The 24,197-nt window shown below is 37.7% G+C and overlaps 1 protein-coding gene across 1 annotated transcript in view; it reads left to right on the top strand.

Moving 5' to 3' along the window:
* NSUN6 (NOP2/Sun RNA methyltransferase 6) overlaps nucleotides 1-22,915 on the top strand; it is a 41,350-nt gene extending 18,435 nt beyond the window's left edge. Inside the window, exons 6-11 of the mRNA XM_069458749.1 lie at nucleotides 1,943-2,024; nucleotides 6,959-7,078; nucleotides 13,032-13,176; nucleotides 16,871-17,019; nucleotides 20,429-20,554; nucleotides 22,160-22,915. Coding sequence (XP_069314850.1) covers nucleotides 1,943-2,024; nucleotides 6,959-7,078; nucleotides 13,032-13,176; nucleotides 16,871-17,019; nucleotides 20,429-20,554; nucleotides 22,160-22,372 — 835 coding nt within the window. The 3' untranslated portion in view covers nucleotides 22,373-22,915. The remainder of the gene's footprint in view (nucleotides 1-1,942; nucleotides 2,025-6,958; nucleotides 7,079-13,031; nucleotides 13,177-16,870; nucleotides 17,020-20,428; nucleotides 20,555-22,159) is intronic.
* The last annotated feature ends 1,282 nt before the right edge of the window (nucleotides 22,916-24,197 follow it).

Here is a 24,197-nt window from a genome sequence, read left to right as displayed (position 1 = left end):
GAAGGAGATAGTCAGAGGGGACCAGAACCTACAGCACCAGGTAGCAACTGGGTTAGGAAGGCAGGCATGTAGATTTTAAAGTTTTGATATTTTTCAGAGGACTGGAATCCTGCAAGTCAGAAAGTCGTTTATATTATGAAGGAGTGACCAGGCCATAGAATTCAAGATGTTCGATAATGGGTCTATCCAGTCACTGGATGCTGAAAGAAAAGGAGAGGAGAGGAGGGGAGGGGAGGGGAATAATAATAATGGGTCTAGACTCTGGGTGGGAGGTAAGGTATTGATCAAGGTAAGAGCACCAGCTGTCTCAGCAAAGGACTGACTTTCAAATTTGAGGCAGTGGCATTTCAAAAATTTCTTTTGTATATTTCCTGCTAAAGAGCAGGAACTATTTGGGAAGTGAATATGGTGGTTCGATTTGATCCTGACTGGAGTAGGGACTGAGTTTTACCTCTGATTAAAAGTGCAGATTCAGTGCTTTCAAGTGGTAAACAAATGAGTGAGGCAGTTAAAGGGCAGGGGATGGGAAGAGGAAGAAAGGAGTCACATTTAGTGCATGCCGAAGGCTGTTAGGAGAGGAGTTCGTAGTCACACCAGTGCAGTGACAGTCACAGATACCTACAGCAGTTACTTCACTCTAAAGGCCAGCATAAACTTACCATGCCAACATCAAGCAGAGACAGACTGTCGATGTAGATGCTTCTCTGCCAAGATCAGTTCATAAGCTAGTTCATAACCTTTGAGAATTGTCTACCACACTGTTTCTGAGAACTTTATCTTTGTTTTCCCTACTTGGACTCTCTTCTTTGCTTGTACCCTTATACTTGGTTTAAATCCTGATTTTTATCCTTGCCTTTATAATTAGACTACTTTTTTCTGTGCCCTTCTAATCCCTAGAACACTGCTTTGATTTCTCCTTTTTCTTGCTCCCTCTGGTTTGGCGTGACACACCAGGCCATGCTTGGCTTTCTCTGACAGTGTCTATGAGCTCTTTCTCCCCTTTGATAGTCTCTGACAACCTCTCTCAGATTGCAGTGTTTGTCTTTATGAATCATTGCCCGCCATGCCTTCCTGCTTTGCTCAGCTCCACTGCCACACATAAAATGGGGCAAAGGTGGAAAAGGTCATCCTTGGGATTGTGTCAATACTGGGCAATTATTCTGTAGAGAGATGAGAGGAGAGCTGTATAGTGTGTTTGTCATTGCTCAGCATCCACGTGACTCTAAGTATCTTTTCATTTTTCATCAAAGTACCTAGCAAAGTGCCTTGCAAGCTGAATCATTCACAAAATGTTTGCTGAATAGAAAAGCTAGTAACATTGATCATAAATCTGTTACTGGAAAAATTAGAAAAAATGAAGACTGAGGGTGTTGTTTGCTTTTTAATTTACCCAAATCTCTAAAGAAATTCATTTGTCTGAGATGCCAAAATGGGGGAGGACTGCTTGAGCTCAGGAGTTCAAGAACAGCCTGAACCAAGAGCAAGACCCCATCTCTACTAAAAATGGAAAATTAGCCAGGTGTCGTGGTGTGTACCTGTAGTCCCAGTTTCTCTGGAAGCCAAGGCAGGAGGATCCTTTCAGCCCAGGAGTGTGAGGTTGTGAGTGAGCTGCGATGATGCCACTGCACTCTACACAGGGTGACCCAGTGAGACTCTGTCTCAAGGGAAAAACGAAGCAAACAAAAAAAGAAACTCATTTGTGCTTAAATGAAAAATTTGTGTACCTTTATTCTTTTTAGTTGTGATAATCTCCTACTTAACTGCAGGTAAAAATTCAAAAAACAATTCACAAGACTAAGTATTTTGGTGTTGAATAAAAGAGATTTTAAAAAGACAGCATCTTATATTTGACTTGCTACTTGAATATGTTCCTAGAAATATATAATAGTTTGTATAGATTATGTAATTTACACAGACTAATGTAAGATTTCCAATTTTTTAGAGGTATAGGCATAAGAATGACAGAACCAGTATATCTCAGCCCTTCATTTGACAATGTACTGCCCAGTTACTTATTTTTACAGGTAAGTATTTACAAAAGTAAAATACTTTGTGACATTGAAACATATATGAGCGAATTATTTGAAATCTGGGGTTTTTTTTAAACTTCTGTTAGCATATTTTTGTGGTGTATTTACATATATTCTGATCTACCTTTAATTACACAGTAAGAAAAACTTCATAAGCACTCTTTTCTTTCTTTCAGTTGATTTTTAAATTACTTTTTCTACCTACTTTGCCCAAAGATTATTTAATAACTTATTAAAATTACTGCTTTCCATTTCAGAATATTAATCCCTAAATAATGCATGCATTTGAAATACATATAAGTGTCCCATTTGTAACTTTGAGTAAGATTCAAGTGATTGACTAGTATCAGATTTTTGCTAGGTGGTTATCAATTGCTCTGATATAATTTGTTTTGCCTTATCTAGTTTATTAAACATTTCCATGTACATTAACTCATTTGATAAAATCTGCTGGTTAGGTGGTGGTGCTATACTATTACTCCCAATGTAAGGTGAAGATACTGAAGACCAGATGACCAGATCTGTTAGGGTTCTTGGCCAAGGTCACACTGCTGGTCATTGCTGGTACCTGAACTCAAATCCATGTCTAGATGCCATGTGCCTTCTTCTCTGCCCAGTATTTAACCAAAAGACATTGTATAAATTCAGAGAGTATTTCTGAATCATCTCTGAAAAACAGGTGTTTATTATCATATAATTGCACATTAGTGATGATGTAATCTACATTAGGATATGTAATCTAATACATAGTTGCTTATGAATCATTTGGGGGTTTTTATGTGTGCTTAGTTTTTTTCCTTGTTTGTTGTATTGTTTCAAACATTGTTGATCATTTGACAACATTGCTCTGAATCTTTGCTAGTAATACCTGCACCTCTTTCACATTAGTAACAACTAATGCAATATTATTTTTCTCTTTGCTTTGTAAAGAGCCAGGTACCTGCTCATCCCATAAGTTAGTTTTGACTTTGGAAAAGAGAGAGGGAGCTAGTGCAATATATTTTTTTTTTTTTAACATGTTTTGCTACCTATAGCTACATCCCTAAATTGAAAGTCAGCTTAATGATGACTTTATGAAATAAAAACTGTGAGTCATTTTATGATTCATACTATCCAAACAGTACCATGGAGCCCTATTCTTTGTCACCTAATAGTAAGGGATATGAGACTCTGCTCCCGGAGTAAAGCTTTTGTGTCTGACGATGGAGTGTGACCTTTTGTCATTTCTCTAGTGGAAGCTGTTTTATGTAATTTATCTATCTTGATGACCATTGATTGGCCAGTGAAACTAATTAAAAATGATAATGATAACAGCAGTTAACACTTACTGAGTGCTTACTGTGTTCCATGTACTGTACCGAGTGTGTTTCGTATCATATTATTTTTTTAATTTTTTATGCAACAGCCCCTTCCAAATGATTTTACATACATCATTTCATTTACTTCTTACAGACCTCCAGTTTCGTAGATAAGGAAATAGAGGCTTAGGGAAGTAAAGCACATAGTAAGCACTCAGTAATTTTGCAGTAACTGAATGAGTAGTTTGAGTACCACATAGATAGAAAACAGCAAAGGCAACATTTGAACTCAGGTCTTTCTGATTTTTAAGCCTGTGCTCTTGACCCTGTGCCAGTGCTCCAAATGTACCCCTGGGAAGACTGCATCTGAATCACCTGCAGGGCCTATTTAGAATGCAGTTCCTGGGCCCTAATTTATAGATTGCCTGAGTCCCAAGCTGAGGGGGTGGGGACCCCAAGTAATTCACATACTCCATTAAGCTTCCCCAGCGCTGCTTTTGCAGTTTCCCAGAACTCTGTGGTCAGTGTTCAGTGGGTATAAGAAATTTGTTGATGTTTTTATGTTAAATCTCTCTTTTCAAACTAGCTCAAAATCACCAGATTCTCAGCTGGGCCACATCTGATCCAGTAAAATCTAGATAGCTTAATTCAATGCAGACCAGAACCAGGTGATACTAGTTTCTCTAAGTAAAGTTCTAAAAGAATGCACAGAAGAGTAAATGTACTTTAGGAAGGAAGTGGAATTTTAAAAATTCATTATTGTCCTTGAATTCTTTGTATATGTAAATGATTTTCACAAATAAGAAAGGTTTACATTTACATATAATGCCAATAAAGTACATTTGGAGTATCTAGTTAAACAATTAAGTTGTCTTCCTTTTCAAACATACTTGAATACTTGATGACTATAAAGTTGAGCTGTTGATTAAAACACAGTCACTGAAAGTACATCGTGTAGGAGAGATCATCTACATCAAACCACTTTTCAGAAGCTTCAAATCATTGCAGTAGGTGCTGATTCTTCGATAACATTCTTTTTGCTGTTGTCAGTATCTATGTGTCACTTCTCCAACAGGTAAGAAATTGATGGTAGCCATAATTTACAATTTTCATTGAGGTTTTTAGGGATTCCTTTAGAACTAACATAAAAGGTACTTAAGGCCTTTTATACACAGGGCGTCTTGTTGTCTCACAAATTTTGCAATTTCATTACACTAGTTACCAGGACTCTGGAGTAAATTAGTATGTAGCAAATCACTTGTAGAACTTGTAGTATAGGTACTTAGAGCCTGTTCCTGGAGATTTTTTTTTATACAAAAGACTTTTTTCAATAAAGTTTTTATTTTGGAATACTTTTAGAATGATAGATTAGAATTCTAGAATTACAGATTTGCAAAGAGTTCCTATATACCCTTCACTCAGTTTTGCCTAATGGTAATATCTTATATTACCATGGTACATTTGTTAAAACTTGGAAACTGACACTGGTGCATTACTATTAACATTGCTATGTATATGCTACATACATACAAATATTCTGTATGTCGCATTACCATGAACTCCAAATGGTATTCAGATTTCATCAGTTTTTCCCCTAATGTCCTTTTTATGTTCCAGGATCCAATCCAGGATCCCACACTGCCTTTAATCCTCATGTCTGCTTAATCTGTTCTGGCTGTGATAGTGGCTCAGTCTTTTCCTTGTTTTTAAGACCTTGAAAGTTTTGAAACTAAGGTATTTGTCAAATGCCCCTCACTTTGGGTTCTTCTGATGTTTTCCTCGTGGTTAGACTGGGGTTATTGGGTATTTGAGAAGAATACCACAGAGATGAGGTGCCCTTATCAGGGGGTATGTTGGTGTCTCCCTGGAGATTTCAATTCACTAGGTCTGGAGTGGGCACTGGGATCTGCTGTTTGTTTGTATATTTTGAACTTCACTAGAGTTTTATGATACATACCCAAGTTTGGGAACCACCATACAAGGAAATATCAACTTTGAGGGTTTTTTTCTAATATAATGACCAATAATTTAAAAATATTATGCATCTGGCACTGTGCTAAGCACTTTTTAGACATTATGTAATTTAATCCTGTTTATTTCCTTTATTTATAGTGAATTCACACTTACTGTCTATAATAAACTTTTATGTCTTGTCATCATGTATTTTTGTCTTAGTCTAATAGAATTGTTCTGTGTTGGAAAGTGACATTTTCTCTGTGCTTCCATTATTGCTATAGGCTGAATGTCCTCTTTTATTAGATCCCTGTCATATGAGAAAGCTTGCCAGAATCCATAGATTGTATTATGTTTTGTACTCTTTCACTTACTTCTCATTGCTTATTGGTGCTATAAAATATTTCCATGTGTGGAACAAAAATTCACATGTATGAACCTCAGGGCTTCACATCTGGAGTCATGCCATAGCTATGTGTCCCTCATTGGTGATGTTCATTTTGATCACCCTTTCAAGATGTCATCTGATTTCTTCACAAAACATATAGTTATCTTTTTTCCCCCTTGCCACTAATAGGCTGTGAGAAGAAACTTTAAAAATCATCTAAATATCCTCATTAAAATTTCTCCCTAGATTTAGCTTTCCATTGATGCTTATATTATTTGCATGGATTTCAGTGCTTCATATATTGACAGAAAGGGGGAACTTACTCCTTTGCAACTTCTTTCTCACCATTGAGTTTCTATTTTGAAGTAGTGATTTTGGATTCACTTGAGAATGCACAACCTTCTCATACCGTTCTTGAGGACATACGAGTGGTTGTAATGTTCATCGTTTTGGTGACAGTTAACTGAAACCTTTAAGCTTTAAAGCTTATTCCATGGTTGTTTTAGCCTCCACTTTGTTTTTCTTGCCAAGTATTTTTAAAAATGAATTATTTGTGATAATCTACCTATCTTATACAAGGCTGACTATTATCTTATAGTAGCAGTCCTTTTGTAATTAAGACTAATAACAAATAAATGATTTAATATAACATTGCTATAGATGGAGCTATGTTTAGATTGTATAATCTCATTTTTTAGGAGATAGTCAGAGATAGCCAGGATTTTTTTCACATTTTATTTTTTTCGTACTGAAATGTAGTAGGGTGGTAGGGATGTAGGGCCCCAAGTATGCCTTTTGGGTGGCATTAGCAGCATCAAACAAGGATTCTTAAATGGGAATTAAATGGTGAGGCACCCAAAATTGCAAAATTTTTTACATTTTTGGGAAAACGATGCAGAACAATCTCATAATTTTAGAGGTCTCTGGCCTCCAAAATACTGAGAACCATTGGAATTAAGAAAGGGTGCTATGATTTATTTTTTTTATAATTTTTAAAATTTTTTTTGCTGGTACCCAGAAAACACAGATACCAGGGCAGAAACCCTGAATTGACTGGGAAATGCATCTTGTGTGTTTAATGTGCAAGTGTGCTATGTGTAAGTCCTGTGAGACCATAGAATATTCTAGGAAATTATGAATTTCCTGACTTTGCATATTTACAAAAACTATAATGTCAGCAGACTTGAGGGTGCTGTACTGCATTACCTTCAAAGGTTTCTTTATAGTCTGAGTCTGAGATTAAAAATGATTTAGATTCATTGATAATTTAGTGCATTTTTTTCTTATAGAATTTGCCATCTGCCTTAGTTACTCATGTTCTGAATCCTCAACCTGGAGAGAAGATCCTAGACTTGTGTGCAGCACCTGGAGGCAAAACAACGCACATTGCAGCACTAATGCATGATCAGGTGAGATTATCTTCACAACATCTACTCTCAGTGCTGCATACAAGGGCTGTCTGGAAAGTATCCAGCCATTGTTAATAGAACAAGAACATATTACGTGGCTGGATACTTTCCATGTAGCCGTCATATTTTTCGGTAGTGAAGGTGGAAGTACATGTAACTTAGGAAACATACAGCCATTCATAATCTGATTTATTTCAGATTGATTCTAGGTAAAGACTATTCCATTATGTCAGTCACCACATACTGAATTCAATAGACAGTTTTAATTTATGAAGACTGAATCAAGACCTGCTTGAATTCCTCAGTTTTTAATTCAATTATAGAATAGAATTCTTCCTCATAAAATTAAGTTTGACTGAAACATTTAAGAGATCTTAATCATAGAATTTCATAGTTTAAACTATTAAATTCTGTCACTAAAAAGTAACTTGACAGTACGTTATCAAAGTGTGAACAATATATGTTGAGATAGGTACATACACATAGATACATAATACATAAACATATATGTGTGTGTCTTAAGGGTCATATAAATCTTATGATCTGGCTTAATTATAAACCCTGAATTATTGTCACGAAGTATGAGTGAGTTTGTCCTTGGATAAGGTCAGATTTTACTGCTTTTTTCCTGTATATGTATATTTGCCAAGGTGTTCTTTTTTATTATGGGCTGGTTTTTATCTGTGTTCAAAAGTCCTTGTGGCCTTGGAACCATTATGTTCTTAAAACTGAGATTCTTCAACTTAAGAAGACTATTGCCGGTTGATGCCGTCTTTCCTGTTTGTTTCAAATTATGTAAAACTGGTTCCTAAAATCCTTGTACTTACTAATGTCTTAACCTATAATCAATTCCTTAAACTGAAGTCAGATTTGAATTGGCTGAACAACTAGTAAATATTTATTTAGTATTTACTATGTGCCAGGTATTGGAAGTAAAGCATTGAACCATAGTGACCAATATCTCTGTCTTCATGGAACTTATATTTTAGTGACAGGAAACATATAATAAACGAATAAAAGATATGACATTTATGATGGTGGTAAGGGCTATGGTAAGAAATAAAGGAGGATTAGGGGAATCAGGGACTATTGAGGGGAGGGGAAGGAGTTTGAAGTTTTAAATAAGGTAGTGAGCAAGGTCCACACTGTGTAGTATCTGAGGAAAGACTTGGAGGTAATGAGCAATATGGAGGTCTGTGGAAAGAATGTTCTAGCTCGAGGAAGCAATAAGTGCCTGGAAGCGGGGAGGGCACCTGACTTGTTTGAGGACCCTCAGTAGTTTTGATGAAGTAGAGTGAGGAGGAGAGTAGTAGGAGGAAAAGAGATCAGAAAGGTTGGGGCAGAGGAGGGTGTTTGGGCAGAGCAGCTTTGGTAGGGTCTGATGGGATTTCAGTTTTACTTAAGAGTGATGGGAAGTCTTTGGGGGTTTTTGAGTAAAAGAGTGACATAGGTCTACTTAAGAAAGTAGTATCATTTGGCTGCTGCATTGAGAACAAAGTATAAGAGGGCAAGGACAGAAACAGACCAGTTAGGAGACTGTAATTCAGGGAAGAGTAGTGCAGGTGGTAGGAACTGGTCAGAATCTGGGTATGTTAAGGTAAAGCTGTTAGGATGCACTGACGGATTGGATGTGGGTTGTGGAAATGAAAGAATATTCCAAGGTGATTCCTAAGGTTTGTGGCCCAAGGAAGTGGAGGGTTGGAGTTGCTGCTGGATAGATGTGACTGTGGGAGGAGCAAGTTCTGCAGGGAAAAATCAGAAACTGAGTTTTGAATATGTTAAAATGAAGTGTCTGTCTACTAGATATCCATGAGATGAAGTTCAGCGGGCAATTTGATACATGAGTCAAGGGAGAGGTCTGGGTTGGACATAAAAATATGGAAGTCATCAACTTATTGATGATATGTAAAACCATAAAGCTGATGATGGATGGAGAGAAAGTAGAGGAGGTCTGAAGAGTGAGCTGCCTGGGTATTGAACACCAGCATTCAGAGGCTGGGAAATGAGAAGCAATGGCCAGTGATGTGGGAGGAAAACCAGAGGAGTGTGATACCGTGGAAACCGTATGAAGAAAGGGGTGGAAAGAAACTGGTGGGGTCAACCATGTCAAAGCTTGCTGTCAAGTAAGAAGAGGACTGAGAACTCCCACTGGACTTAGCAGCATGTGGGTCATTGGTGACTTTGTCACGAGCAGTTTTGGTGAGTGTAAATGCTTGTTTGGATTCAGAAGGGGAGAAATCAAAGAGTGAATTGAGACAACCCCTTTGGAGGGGGGAGGGTGGTATACAGGAGAGCAGAGAAATGGGGCACTAGTTGGAGAGTGATGTGGAGCTCAGGGAGTTTTTTTAAGACAAGAAATAACAGTGCATCCTAATGAGAATGAGACATTAAAAGGGGAAATTGGTAACATCTGGTAAAGGGGAGACTTGCTGGAACAGTATCTTTGAATAGGTGAGATAGGCTAGGATTTGATACACAAGTGGCTTTAGGTGGTAGCATGAGGCAGTTTATCCATGGAAATAGGAGGGAAGGCCAAGTGCATGGCTGCAAGTGTTTGCTGGGTTGGTAGACATTGCAAGAGACTAAGTTCTCTTATTGTTTCAGTTTTCTCAGTGAAATAGGAAGCAAGGTCATCAGATGAGAATGGGGATGGAAAGAAGGCAGTAAGAGTTTTGAGAAGGTACGAAATAGGAAGCTAGGAAAATGCAAGCTAGAATGGCTATGTACATGTCATAAGAATTCCGCTTTCACTAAGGGCCTCATGAATGTGGTGGTCATGAATTTGTAGTGAGAATAGTTGTTATGATTATATGCTTTTCAGCTGCACGTGGGTAGACCTGAAGTTGATGAAGAATTGATTTTACCACAGCAGTGTTTTGGTCATGTGTATACGCAGGAGCAGGAGACAGTGGCATGAGAGTTGAGGAAGTAATTGTGATGTGCCACAGAATCCATCTCAGATTCTGTAGCAAGGATATTAAAAGGGAGAAATAAGGGACCAATTGTACTTTTCTAAATTAGCTCAGATTTATACAGTGTATGAAAGTCTTGGAAACCTAGGAAACTCAGCAATTACCGTCATGGTACTTACTAATTTATAATTAAGAAAATATTATCTACTTGGGGCAAGACTTTCTGATGTAAAAAATATACCTCCATAAGGCTTAGCAAAGCCCTTCTGCTGTAGCTCATTTACTTGATAAAAGATGTGTAATATTATCTGTACTCCCACCCCCAAAAGTGGCTGGTGATAGATTTTATCAGAAGATCCATTTTTAATCAATAGTTGATGATTTTTAAGGTTTTCAAGGGATTTATAAGCATTCTTACACTGAAAAATGTAGAAAAAGTTATTGTGTCAAAATGAAATTTTAGCTTTTCCCTTTTATAAGTACAAATCATGTTATCCAAAGACTTCTGATGAAAATTCACAGTACACATTAGTATTTAACCCCCGTTTTGTTTTGTTTGTTTGTTTGTTTTGTTTGTTTGTTTGTTTGTTTTGAGACAGAGTTTTACTTTGTTGCCCGGGCTAGAGTGCTGTGGTGTCAGCCTAGCTCACAGCAACCTCAAACTCGTGGGCTTAAGCGATCCTACTGCCTCATCCTCCCAAGTAGCTGGGACTACAGGCATGCGCCACCATGCCCAGCTAATTTTTTCCATATATATTTTTAGTTGGCCAGATAATTTCTTTCTATTTTTAGTAGAGATGGGGTCTCGCTCTTACTCAGGCTGGTCTCGAACTCCTGACCTCGAGCAATCCTCCTGCCTCAGCCTCCCAGAGTGCTAGGATTATAGGCATGAGCCACCAAGCCCAGCCAACTCTATTGCATTTTTGAAATATTCACAATGTCACAAGCAGAGAGAAAAAAGTATGAATATAAAAATTTATATTTTCAATAAATACATTGAAGGGTCAAAGCTACCGTCTCTGCACTACAGACACACACACACACACACACACACACACACGCACACACAGTAGCACTGGTTTGACCTCAGTGAGTAGCCTTAGGTCTAAGAAATATCTCCAATAGAAAGAGATACTTGTTTACATTTTGAAGAATTAGTACTCTTTGGTTCACTAGGGGTGATTTACTTGCCTTTGTTTTTATTCTTCTTTGCCCCAAAAGAGTTTAAGATGGTAACAGTCAAAACTCTTGAAGGACAAATGCATTAAATACCACTGATGCGTAAAATGAAACACATGAAATAGAAAGGTTCATTTTATGGAGTTGTGGTGTTTAATGCAAATCATTTTTCAGTTCACTTGGGTGGTTCAATGTAAAGATTGATTATGATATGCTTTGAGAAAGTGCCAGTCCCTCTTTAGTTTATGACATATTTATTGTATTTTCTTAAAGGTAATTATTCATGGATATTTTATTCTCTCAGTAAAAAAGTCTTTCCAAAGAGCGTCTGGATATTATGGGTGTCTTTGTTTTCTGTTGGTTTTATAATGCTGTGTAAAACCAAACACAAAATCTTGGCAGCATATTCCTAAACATTTATTTGGCGCAGGAGTCTGTGGGATGCAGCTGATCCCTGCTGGGCTCACTCGTGGACTGGTCAGCTGCAGGTTAACTAGGCAGTTCTGATGACCTCAGGTGGGCTCATTCACTTGGGTTTGGATAGTGTTGGCTTACCTAAAGTGGGCTCGGCTGAAGATGACTAGGATACCTCCCTCTGGTCCGTGTGTGTCTATTCCTGCTAGGACCAGGGCTAGCCCAGCAGAGGGCAATAGTTGGTAGCTGGTGATGGCAGAGACCAAAGCAGAGTAAGTCCAACTGTGAATTACTTTCATCACAATTTTTTCATCATACCTTGCATTGCATTTACTATCATCCTATTGGCCAAAACAAATAACATGGCTGAGCCTGAGTCAGAGTGACAGGGTACTGGGGATTGCAGTGTTATCTGGTAAAAGATGAGGGTACATGAGGGGTTGAAGAATTGGAGCTATTTAAGCAATGTACCACAATGGGACAGCAGTATAGAAATGGACAACCCCAATAGAAATACTCGAGTCAGAATAGAACCTCAAATTTTGTTGCTGCTTTTGATTTGTTGTGTATTTTAGTAGGTAAGCAAATTATATATAAATGCAACCTCCAGACTTATAGTTTTGTAAAAGTAGCCTTCAGCCAGTGAAGTTTTTCCTTCACTGTGGTACATTTGAACCTTATTCTGGCTGTTTGTGACTACTTTTCTAGTTCAACTGGCTTTAAATGGTTTTCCTGTTTGTCAAGGTATGAATTGAAACAATGTGTATCACTGAATCTGGTGATAGTTAGGAACATTATCTGCAAATTTTCTTTATTGATGCATATTTCATACAAGGACAGAGTATATGAAAGGAACAAAAACAAGAAAATACGTAGACAGGTCAACTCCACCATCTCTGCAATATCATATATGTTTTAAAATATCACATGAATGTCAGAATTCATTCTTAAAATTGTGACCTCTTGTCTTTATTGACTTTAACTCAGTAAGTCCATACAAAATTGTTTTTGAACTGCTTTTTATACCACTCCAGAACATTTTGCTATGATATACAGAGGTTTTGGCTCATATTTTTCTGACTTGAGTTACGACAATTCACAGAAATTTTATGTGTACAGCTGGAAAATATCAAAATGAGGATCAGTTCTACAAGTAATGTTCTTTTGCATGTCAAAACACTTCAAGGCAGCTGTCTCATAGCATTAGTTCATGTTCTTAGAGAGGTGAGCAAGGCACATCAAATTGGTGACTTTTAATGTTTACCTCCAGTGGATGTTTGTAAGTTTCTGTAGAAGCTGGTTCATGAATTCAGCTTTAAAACTAGGGGTAAGAGGACAGTGGAGAAGACCATAATTTTCCACGATTTTTTTCTCATTGTTAATTTTCACAACTGCTTTGTTATTTACTTTATTTCTATTTTTTTTCTGCCTTTTTTGTTTCTTTTTAGGGAGAAGTGATAGCACTGGATAAAATTTTCAACAAAGTAGAAAAAATAAGACAGAATGCCTTACTGTTAGGGCTGAATTCCATCAGGGCATTTTGCTTTGACGGAACAAAGGCGGTTAAACTTGATATGGTTGAGGACACAGAAGGTGAGTTAAATTTTATTTTTATTATTTTTAATTGAGAAATCATAATTGTATATATTTATAGGATACAATGTTATGTTTGGTTACATATACAATGTGGAATGATTAAAACAAGCTAATTGACATATCCATCACCTCACTTAATCACTTTTTGTGGTAAGACATTTGCAATTTACTCTTAGCAAGTTTGAAATATAAAATACATTAACTATAGTTTCCACTCTGTGCAATAGATACCACTTTGTGCAGTAGATCTCAAAAACTTATTTCTCCTAAAAGAAGCTTTTAATGGTGTCATACATTTTTCTGAGTTCTGTGTTCATTTTAGTAATACTTCATTCTTTTTTCTCTCTGACCTTGAGATTGCATCATCTGTATTCATCTGTCTTCAAGCACATTCATTTTTTTCTGTCAGCTTAACTCTAGTTGAACCCCTCTAGTGATTTTTTTATTTAAGTTATTGAACTTTTTTTAACTCTGTAATATTCTTTTTAAGAAAATAATTTTTCCCTGTTGATATTCTGTTGGAGACATTGTCACCGTATCTTCCTTTACTCCTTTAAGCATGGTTTCTTTTCCTTTAATTCTTTAAACATATTTTTAATGGCTGCTTTAAAGTCTGTGCTAAATTTGGCAGCTAAACCTTTTTAAAAAAATAGTTCCTTTTCACTGCTTGCCCCTCCCCCATATGTGGGACATTCTTTCTTTGCATATTTCATACTTTTTTTTGTTTAAACCTGGACACTTTAGAGAAATTTGAACAATTCTAGATACTACTCTCCCTCATCCCCTGGCTTGTTATTGTTGGTTTATTTGTTTAGTGTGGTGGCTGGACTATTTTAATGAAAGTCTATTTCTTCCTGTGCAGCTGTTGGTGTAACTCCACAGCAGCCTTCGGAATGTACATAGCGATCCTGGGATGACATTGGTTTTAGCAGGGCTCTCTTTCTTGTTCCTTGATCTTTGTGCTAAACTATATGCTTCAGTTGATATTACCAAGAGTTGTTAGCCTCTACTAATTGCAGATTGATTGCTCTATTCTTACCAGGTCCTGGGACATAAACTGCTCCATTATCTGATCCAGTAAATTTGAGAGTGGTTGTATAGATTATCTTTAAGACTGGTCTTTGAGGTTTGTTCCCGCCCTAGGAAGCCTCTTCTTACTGTCTCATTCCTTGGTTCTCTGATAAGCTTTTGTCTGGTCTGTGGTTTAACTTCTTGCCTTTGCGGAGCTACCAGCATCCTCCTAATTGCTTACCACCGGGATCCCTGTTATTTTCATGAGTGCCCTGAGGTTTAAACTTCCCCACTTTTGTTCTAAATAAAGTCAGTTCACTTGGGGAGATCCTCGGAACTCTTCTTCCTTTCTGCCTCTTCGCTTGGGCAAAACCTCTGGGCCACTGCTCCAGAGATGAGGGCAAGAGAGTGGCCTGTTTCTCTTGGAGTGACTCTCTTGCTGTGGGTTGGGGTGGCAGCCTCTGATATTTTTGGCTCGCTGCCTCTCCTAGAGTGGAACCTCTTCACTATGAGCTGGGGCGATGGCAAACAGTCTTTGGTATTCTCAGCCTACTGTGCCTGGGGTAGAGCTTCCCACCTGTGAGGGCGACTCTTACAAGGTAGGAAATCCCCGGAGTGTTCAGCTGCTCTTTCCTGGAATTAGAGCTGTGCAGTGTGGAGCCTGTGCAGGTGAGGAATTCTGACAAGCCTGCCCCTCTTCGTGAGATACCACATTCCTTGCATTCCTTAACTAGGAGCTTAGGAAGAAGAGGGAGTTACATGTTCTTGTCTCCACCCACATGAAATGGATCTTTCATTCTGAGCTTCAGGAAGGCTGCAGGCAGTTGGGGAAAAGGGAGAAAGGAGTGGGTTGTGGCTTAGATGCTACAGATTCTCACTGGTCTTACTGACAAGTAGTAGATTTTCTTGAACAAATCTTTCTTCTTTTGCTGTCTGTCCTTAGGAACATTTGTCTGGAGACTTTAAATGGTTTTTTTTGGTTTTCTGGGGGGTCTACAGAATTTCTAATGCCCTTTTATTCCAGAAGCCTCCTCAATCTCATTTATTTTTAATATAAAATTGCTAATAAGTTATATATCACTCCAAAATAATACAGTTTTAGAGATCCCTAAATATAATTACAAGATTATATATTATGTGAAAAAGCATTTTATAAATAAAAACATAGGTATTCTTATACTACTTAGCATTTATCCCCTGCCTTTTTGATTTTGAATAGAAGAAATTGCACTAGGTAAATTTGAGGGTCATTTTGGTAATCTTGGTCTGTTCCGAGAAAGGTCTGAAATACCTTTAGGAATTTCCTAATTGAATGTCTGCATAATCATCATCCAGTGTCTTACATGAAAGGTAGCCCTTATTAGAAATGGTGAGGCGTTGCCACTACCCATAACAGGGCCACCATGTGCAAGGACCTCTGGCTCAGGGTACATGCAGCTCATGGTTTGTTGTTTACAGTGCAAGTATTTATTCTACTACACACAAAGGTACATTGTGGGCTTGCGGATTTCTGGCCTTCAAAAAATTGTTGAGAGCTATTTTTAGAGGAATTCATGTGGCCATAGGATTAAAAGAAAACTCTATAAGGTATTAGGATTTAGTTTAAGTTTATACTAACGAGAGATTAATATGAATAAACAATATAAGGAGCTAGTTGAATAGATGCTAGAGAGCCATGGGGCAACCTGGAGTTGATAAGTGCAGGGAGCATCTCTTCCCCTGTTGGAGGAGAAATGTAGTGGGGACTGTCTTGCTGCTGCTTGTTCCTTGGTACTCAGAGCAGGGCACCTCCTGGAGCTGGAACTTAGACCTCTCAAAGGAGGGGGCTTTGTCTATTCCATACTGATATTTAAGGGAAAAGGCTGGAAACTGCTGATGGCAATGTAAAAGGCTGTTGCTGGGATGGTTTTGACAGGAACAGCAAGTAAAGAGGAAGGACAAAGTCTGTTCTCTTTGCCACTTGTCTCCTGTCTCCTTACCCCAACACTCGTGTCTCCCTACCCCGTCACTCCCATGCCTCCTATTGGTGACTCTTGAAAGGAAGCCAGCAGGCAAAGTAGAATTGGAGTTTGCAGAGTATACAAAAGGCTAGATTTGGCACTCAGAAAAAGATTACTTGAAAAATTGCATATTCTGGAGCAGAACCTTTCAAATAGGTCCACGTATATCCAAGAATTCCATATATGATAAAAGTAGCATCTCAAACCTGGAGGAAAAAGTAATTAGTCAACAAATAGTTCTGAGTTGATTTATTTTTGGAGGGAGAAGGTGGAAAGGACTATACACAAAAGTAAGTTCAAGACGGATTAAATAGTGTCAGGAATTAAACTGAAAATAACTGGAAGCAGATATAGACGAACATTTATCTGATGAATTGTGGCTCATGAAGTTGCAGGTTCAACGTCTTATTTAATTAGGCCTTGTTTTATACTGTATCAACAAATAACCCGTAATTATAATAGCCACATTTTTAACCTTTCTACAAAGTCAAATCTATATTAAATGTAAATTAGAATTAGAATTAGTTTAACCAGCTACTTGATTGAAGGGAGAAGTTGTTTTTTTAAATTTTCTATTCCAAGTTAGGATTTTAAATTCCTAATCATTGCTTCTGTCTCAGGAGGTTTCTATTCTAGACCAATAGGACAGATAGTAAATAAGTTTCTAATTCTCTATACAGGGGGACCTCCTTTCTTGCCAGAAACTTTTGACCGAATTCTTCTTGATGCACCCTGTAGTGGAATGGGACAGAGACCAAACATGGCTTGTACTTGGACTTTAAAGGAAATGACATCTTATCAACCATTACAAAGAAGACTCTTCACTGTGGTATGTGATGATCTTTGCTATGAAAGAAAGTTGACCTTTGCTAGTTTGATGCTTCAACTACTGACAGTAACGTTCACAGCAACATCATTCACAATAGCCAAAAGGTTAGAAACAACCCAAGAATTCATTGACAGATAAATGGATATAAAGAAAACATACCAAATCCATACATGGAACGTTATTCAGCCTTAAAAAGGAATGAAATTCTGGTACATCCTATAACATAGTTGAACCTTGAAAACATTATGCTAAGTGATAAGAACCAGACACAAAAAGAAAAATACCGTACGATTCTCCTTATATGTGTTAACTAGAATATGCAAATTTATAGAGACAGAAAGTAGAATAGAGGTTATCGGGGATTAGGGGGATGGTAGAATGAGGAGTTATTGTTTAATAGGTACAGAGTTTCAGTTTGAGATGCTAAAGTCCTGGAGATGGATAGTGGTGATGGTTGCACACTAATGTCAATACACTGAATGTCATTGTACACCTAAAATGGTAAATTTTATGTTCTGTATGTTTTACTGCATACACACGCACGAACACAAAAGATGGAGAAGTCCTAGTTTTAAATATAAGGAGTTTTCCTTTGTGTTGAGTCACCCTTTAAGATAAAAAGGCAATAGTAGAATTTGTTCACTGAGACATTTAATAAATTTCAAACATTGTGCTCTTAGAAAAGTCACTGAGTTTTTAACATATAGTTACTAATAGATAAAAGGAATTGGTTATAAAATAAGTCCCTTTTTTATAAGATTCCTGGGTCATCTTATATAGCAAATTAGAAGTAGGAAGTCCAATAGAGGCAAACCCATTGATAAAAATGGGAAGTGATAGGCCAGTGTAGGGTAAAAGAACCATGAAAACTGTGCAAATTGAGTATGTTTTAGAGGAAGCCCAGATGGAACATTTGAGGATTTCTCTGTCTTGTAAAAATGACTCAGTAGATTTCAGAGTATGGACAGCATTTGATCAAAGACAAATTTATTATTTTTTCTCAGCCCTCCAATTACAAATTCATAGGCTACAGCAACAATGGATATTCCATAATTATTCCATCTCTAAAGCTGTCTTTGAGTACATTTCTATTCAACTCTCCTGGTGTCTCCTTTCATACACAAAGGTAGCACTGGTTGTGGATCATTTAACTTCTTATTTTTTCTATTATAGTCTTCAAAGAACAAATCCTGGGAATTAAAAACAGCAAGCAACAAAAAAGAAGCTTTTCTTATAGCTGAAATGCACTTTGACTTCAGGGTAAAATTAGGATTCTGCTGTAAAGGACTTGGTTTCTTGTTCTTTTTAGGTCATAGCAAAAAGGAAATTTTAAAAAGCTACCAGGAGTAGATGCAATGATGATCTCAATGAAACGGAAAAGCTTACAATGATGAGAGAGAACTTGAGAGTGTAGCAGGGGTGCCATTTGGCAGAGACAGAAATTGAGAATCCAGACTTTGGAATCGGGCACGTCTTGATTCCAGCCCGGGCTCCTCCACATACGTGACTGTAGGTCCCTTGGCTTTCACAGTGGAGGAGGAGGGATACTAGTTCTTCCTAATATTGGTGATAGTAACCTTGCCTCAGGGTTGCTACAAGGATTTATTGAGAAGATCCATGTAAAGCCTTTAATACAGTAACTGGCATATAGTAGTAGCAAAATTTAACTTTTGATCAGCATACTCTGGTTAAAAAAGCACAAGTAGGCTGGGTGCCATGGCCCACACTTAGAATCCCAGCACTTTGGGAGGCCAAGGTGGAAGGGTTACTTGAGACCAGGAGTTTGAGAGCAGCCTGGGCAATGTAGCAAGACTGAGTCTCCTACAAAAAACTTAGCCAGGCATGGTGGTGCATGCCTATAGTCCTAGCTACTCGGCAGGCAGAAACAGGAGGATCACTAGAGCCCAGGAGTTTGAGGATGCAGTGAGCTATGGTCATGCCACTGCACTCCAGCCTGGGTGGTGACGGAGTGAGACTCTGTGTCTTTAAAAAAAAAAAAAAAAAAAAAAAAGTATAATAATATAGGCCCAAGTGTTTACTGTATTTTTAGAAATGCACATTTTTTAAAAATCTGGGAGTTTGAAAATATCAACTTCAGGTATTTGGGACAAATCACATTTTAGCATAACACCTTATTTCCTGATTCACTTATTTCACAAATGTTCATTGAGCACCTACTATAATATATTCAGGACACTATTCTACATGTTGACAGTATTGCAGTGAGAAAGCAGACAATCCATGCCCTTCTTCATGGGGTTTTCTCTTCTAGCTGAGGAGGGAAGTAAATGAGTAAGTTATTTAGCATCTTATGAGGCAATAATGCTATGGCCCTGTGGAGAAAAGTGAAGAGGAAGGGGGGATGGGAGTGCTGGATTAGAATAGTTCCAGTTTTACCTAGGGTGTTTGAGAAGAGCATTGTTGAAAGATGATACATAAGCAAAGATAAGATAAGGAGATTCTGAAGAAGCAAGTATGCAGAGAAGTAAGAGAGCTTTCCATGATGGTGCAAAGATCCTAAGGTGGGCGTGTCCCTTGCACGTTCCAGGACCAGCAGGTGGCCAGTGTTGCTAAAGGGGAATGAGCCAGGGGGAGAGGTGTAGGAGAGGAGGTTGGAAAGGCAACCAGACTTGAAGGCCTCTGTAAGGACTTCGGCTTTGACTCTAAGTGATAATGGAGGACATTTGAAGGGTTTGGGGCTGAGAAGGGACAAGTTTAAAAGGACTGCTCTGGCTGCTCTGTTGAGATGGGATTGCAGGAGGGTGGGGAAGGAAGCAGGCAGGCAGACTAAGTGGGAGATTGTTGCCATAATCCAGGCAAAAGATAAAGAGGCTCGGACCAAAGGGATAGCAGTGGAAGTTGGTGAGAAGTGGTCAAATTCTGGCTATATTTTGAAGACAGAGCCAATAGAATTTGCCAGTGGATGGGGAATGTGAGAGAAGCATAAAGGATAATCAAAGGTTTGGGATGTGAGCATCTGGAAGGATGTGAAGACTTGTGCAGTAGGTTTGAAAGGGAAGATAGGAGTTCATTTTGGGAAATGTTACGTTGGATAATAGACATGTTAAGTCAACTGAATATTTGAATATGGAATTCAGAAAGGATGTCTGGCCCCAAAATGTAAATTTGTGAGTTTTCAGCATAAAAATGATACCTAAAGGCATGAATCTGAATGATTGTATTTGGGAAAGTCTTGGTCCACATGGAATATGACAGCTCCAAGATAGTGAAATGCATCTACTTTGGGCAAGTATCATTCTTACATGCTATGGAGAAGGAATCCGTATCACACAGAACATCATTGTATTTATCCCAATCACTGGAAAGGATGCATCCATTATGCTATGAAACTCCTTCATATTTTTATTTGATCTTGTGGTCTACGTGGTCTGATTACAGTTTTCTTTAGGCAGTTCAGCTGCTGAAGCCTGGGGGTGTGCTGGTTTATAGCACGTGCACTATAACACTGGCAGAAAATGAAGAACAAGTTGCCTGGGCCCTCACAACATTTCCTTGCCTGCAGCTTCAGCCCCAGGTAGTAGTAGTTTCATTTTTTTCTCTGTGTAATCAGATAAGTCACAGAAACAGAAGCGTGGTGATAAAAGGGTGTTACATGAAGAAATCTGGCAATTTTAGACTGCCCACAGAGAATTAGAGAATTTGCATGTCTTGACAAAGTTTTTCCCTGTCTTTGTTCCTTGCCATTGTGTTAAAATGGCACAGAGCTTGGGTGCATTTTTATTGTGTTGATTCCATTTACAGAATTGTTACTTGGCTCTTTCTTTCTAAAATTTTTTTTTTGCCTTCCAAATCCTGTAATTTTCTGATATGGAAAATGTGGACCATTTTTTCTCATGTCACATCAAAGCCCAAACAGGGCTTTAATAACTGTGGGATATCAAAAGACCAGCCAAGAGGACAAAAAGTAGTTCAGGATTATTGCTTCTTTACAATCTGTTATATAAACTGTATAACATTTAAAAAGCTCTCCTGTACTTTTTTACCTAGCACTAGTCTAACTTTCTGTTATAGTCTTTATTAAGACTGTAGTTATAATTCAGTTTTTAGCCCAGGACATTTGAGATTAAGTTTAAATCTGTAACAGTGCTCACATTCATTTAAATATGCTGAACATCTAACTTTAGAACCTCCCTATACAGAAAGTAACTAATTGTAATACATAAATAAAAACAATTTAGAGATGGTTTCTAGAGTCAGAAATTAAGATAATTACATCATAGATGGAGGGAAGCCTTCAGAATTCACTTGGAAGTGTATACGTACATACGCATATACTCAGCATATACCTGAAAGAGATGGAAAGTTTTCGCTTTATCCCCATGGGATAATAAACTATATGTTTTGTTAACTATATGTCTGAAAACCTGTCTTATTAACATAGAAACATTTGTCTGTGAAATAGTGACTTAAAGTTAGGATTATGGATCTTTTTCAGTAGTGGTTTACAAGTATCACTCAATTCCTCATGATGCTGTATTCCTCTAAACTAGTGGATACAGCCTTAATTTATGTATCCCTTTCTAATATTTGTTCTTGCAGTACATGTAAAAACAAGAAAAAGAAACTTTTATCCAATTGGTATGGGTCAGAGAGAGGTAACTTAGATGCCTAAGGAACTCCTTTCAGAGTTTTAGAGAATGACAAAGCAGAATTTTACCTATTGCTTTTTTGGTAATTATGTTCGATTTACTGAGTGCCCACTCTATAATAGGCATGATACCACCTTCTTTAAGCCTTAGAACTGAGAATTTTATCTGTTTTATAGATGAGGAAAATGGCGATAGGTAGAGTTCCTTGCTTAAGGTCACATAGCTAAAATGTGATAGTGATTTGAATCCATGTGCTTCCAACAGAGCTCAGGCCTTTGTAATGTCACGGTGCTTGATAAGCATGTCAGACATAATAGGTACTTATTCAGGTGACCACACAGTACTGTTTTCCCACTATACTGCCCAGAAAACAGCACGCATGTTCCACAAAAATAAGAGGCATTTATTCATTTTTCTATAGTTGAAAGATGTGGTCATTACAACTCGATTTGTCTTTTAACTTAAATTGCACCAGGCATACTTATTAATTACAGGACGTTCATCCATATTTATTCACTTTGTCCAAACAGGAACCGCAGATTGGAGGAGAAGGAATGATGGGAGCTGGCCTATCATTTGAACAATTGAAACAGCTGCAGCGATTTGATCCATCTGCTGTGCCATTACAGGACACTGACATTGATTCTCTCAGAGATGCCAGAACAGAAGACATGATGTGGTTGGCAAATAAGGATTGTATAGGTTTTTTTATTGCAAAATTTGTAAAATGCAAAAGCACATAGGAGAAGGATCCTCAGAAATGAAAATTCCAAACATTTGGTTTAAAAAAAAAAAAATGCAGACAGCAAAGTGTTCTCAGGCCAACTGAGTGATGGCATGGTTGCTAAGGAAACAGAAAAGGCTGCCAGCTGTTTCACCAGGATCAAGAGACATAGAGGAAGTAGGAGGATGTGTGAGATTACATTTTGTGTTTTTAAAATACTTTTTTCTTTATGGGTTTAGTATAGTATAAAGAAAAGGAGATGCCTATAGATGTCTGGAACATTTTCATTTGGGGTCTAATATTTGTAAAGAACACAAGTCATTTTTAATGTTAAAAATTAGTGAATCTAACAAAACGAATAAATTAGCAATACTTAATGTGGTTATAAAAAATTGTTTTCTCTTCCCAAGTAATAGTTCCTCAAGAATTCAGGACACTATTTACTATGTACCAGTAACTGAGGTAAGTATTTTACCTAACTCTCTCTCTGCTTATTATTTGGGACATCAACCCTCTTTCAAAAGAAGTATGGACCTCTTCTAAATGATAGTCTGCCTTTATTATGTTTAATTTTTTTTCAAGATTTTAAACTAGAAAGTAAAATGATTTTCTTTGTAGATTTTAAAAATGAGACTATTCTACTCTTTGGATACCTTATCATTTTTTAGAACATATACAAGTTATTACAAAATGGTGAAAAAGAGAAAACCCAACTTCTGACAGCTGAGAACTGGCCTAGCACTTAGAGCTGGGCCTTGATGTTCTTTTGAACATAAACCATTACACATAAAACCTTGAGACAAGGCAATTGTGCCTATGATAGATCCAGACAAAAAAAGACCACTTCACAATCAAATCTGGACTCAGACAAAAGACATAACATCATTGGAACTGCAAAAATGACCCAACATCCTCTTATGGTGGCCAATTCAAGTGACTGGTTTTTAAGAAAATTAATTATAGCCTCAGGCTTATTTCATTCTGCTTACTGGCTTTTTAGATAAGATCTGTTAAAATGCCCAATACCCTGCCATAGTTCAAACTGTTTTGTTAGTTTTCATTAAAACCACCCAAAAGCCACTGGGCCTTGGGCAGATGAAATGCACAGTTGAAAACAAATGCCTAATAGTTGGGTATTTTTCCCCCCCCATAGGTTTCCTTTAGGAACTTCTCATGACTATTTACTGTATCCACAACGATTACAAGGTCTCAGATCAGGTAAGACCTTTGGATGGACTCTTCTTTGAAGAAGCCTGCCTCGAACACCCTTCCCTGAAGTTGTTTAGGCACCGCTCTCTTTCTCTGTGTTCCATTCCTCATGTCTGTTGGTCTCCTATACTCACTGAACACGCTGTCATTCAAGTTTACTAGCCATGCCCTCTGAGCCCCACATTCACACTTGGGAAACATCCTGGAGGCAGAGACCCTGTCCTTTCAGTCACTGCTGAAAGTACAGACAGTCAATAAATGATACTGAAGGAAGAGAGAAATTATTTCAAGCATATATGTGTCTCTTTTACATGCCTCATTCTGCCTTATATCCCGTACATGTCATTTGACTAAAGAGAAACATTTTACCTGTGGCATTTCTCTTTCCAGGGCTTAGCATACCTTCTCAAACTTTAAATGTATTTTCAGAAACACCACAAAATGCATTTCCTCTCGTGCTCTCTGCAAAGCATTATTTGCTAAGTTGGGATGAAAACGTTAGAAAATCTGCCTAACGACAAAATTGTACTGGTGTAAATGTTTGATTAATACCAACAAATATCAGCATATAAACAATGCCAGCAGAATGGAAGAAAAATACTTGCATATTGAAAACATTAAGGACACAAAGAATA

This window comes from Eulemur rufifrons, chromosome 25, assembly GCF_041146395.1.
Source record: "Eulemur rufifrons isolate Redbay chromosome 25, OSU_ERuf_1, whole genome shotgun sequence".
NCBI classification, from domain to species: Eukaryota; Metazoa; Chordata; class Mammalia; order Primates; family Lemuridae; genus Eulemur; species Eulemur rufifrons.
The sequence above is the reverse complement of the archived record's forward strand: the minus strand, read 5'-3'. Positions and strand labels throughout refer to the sequence as shown.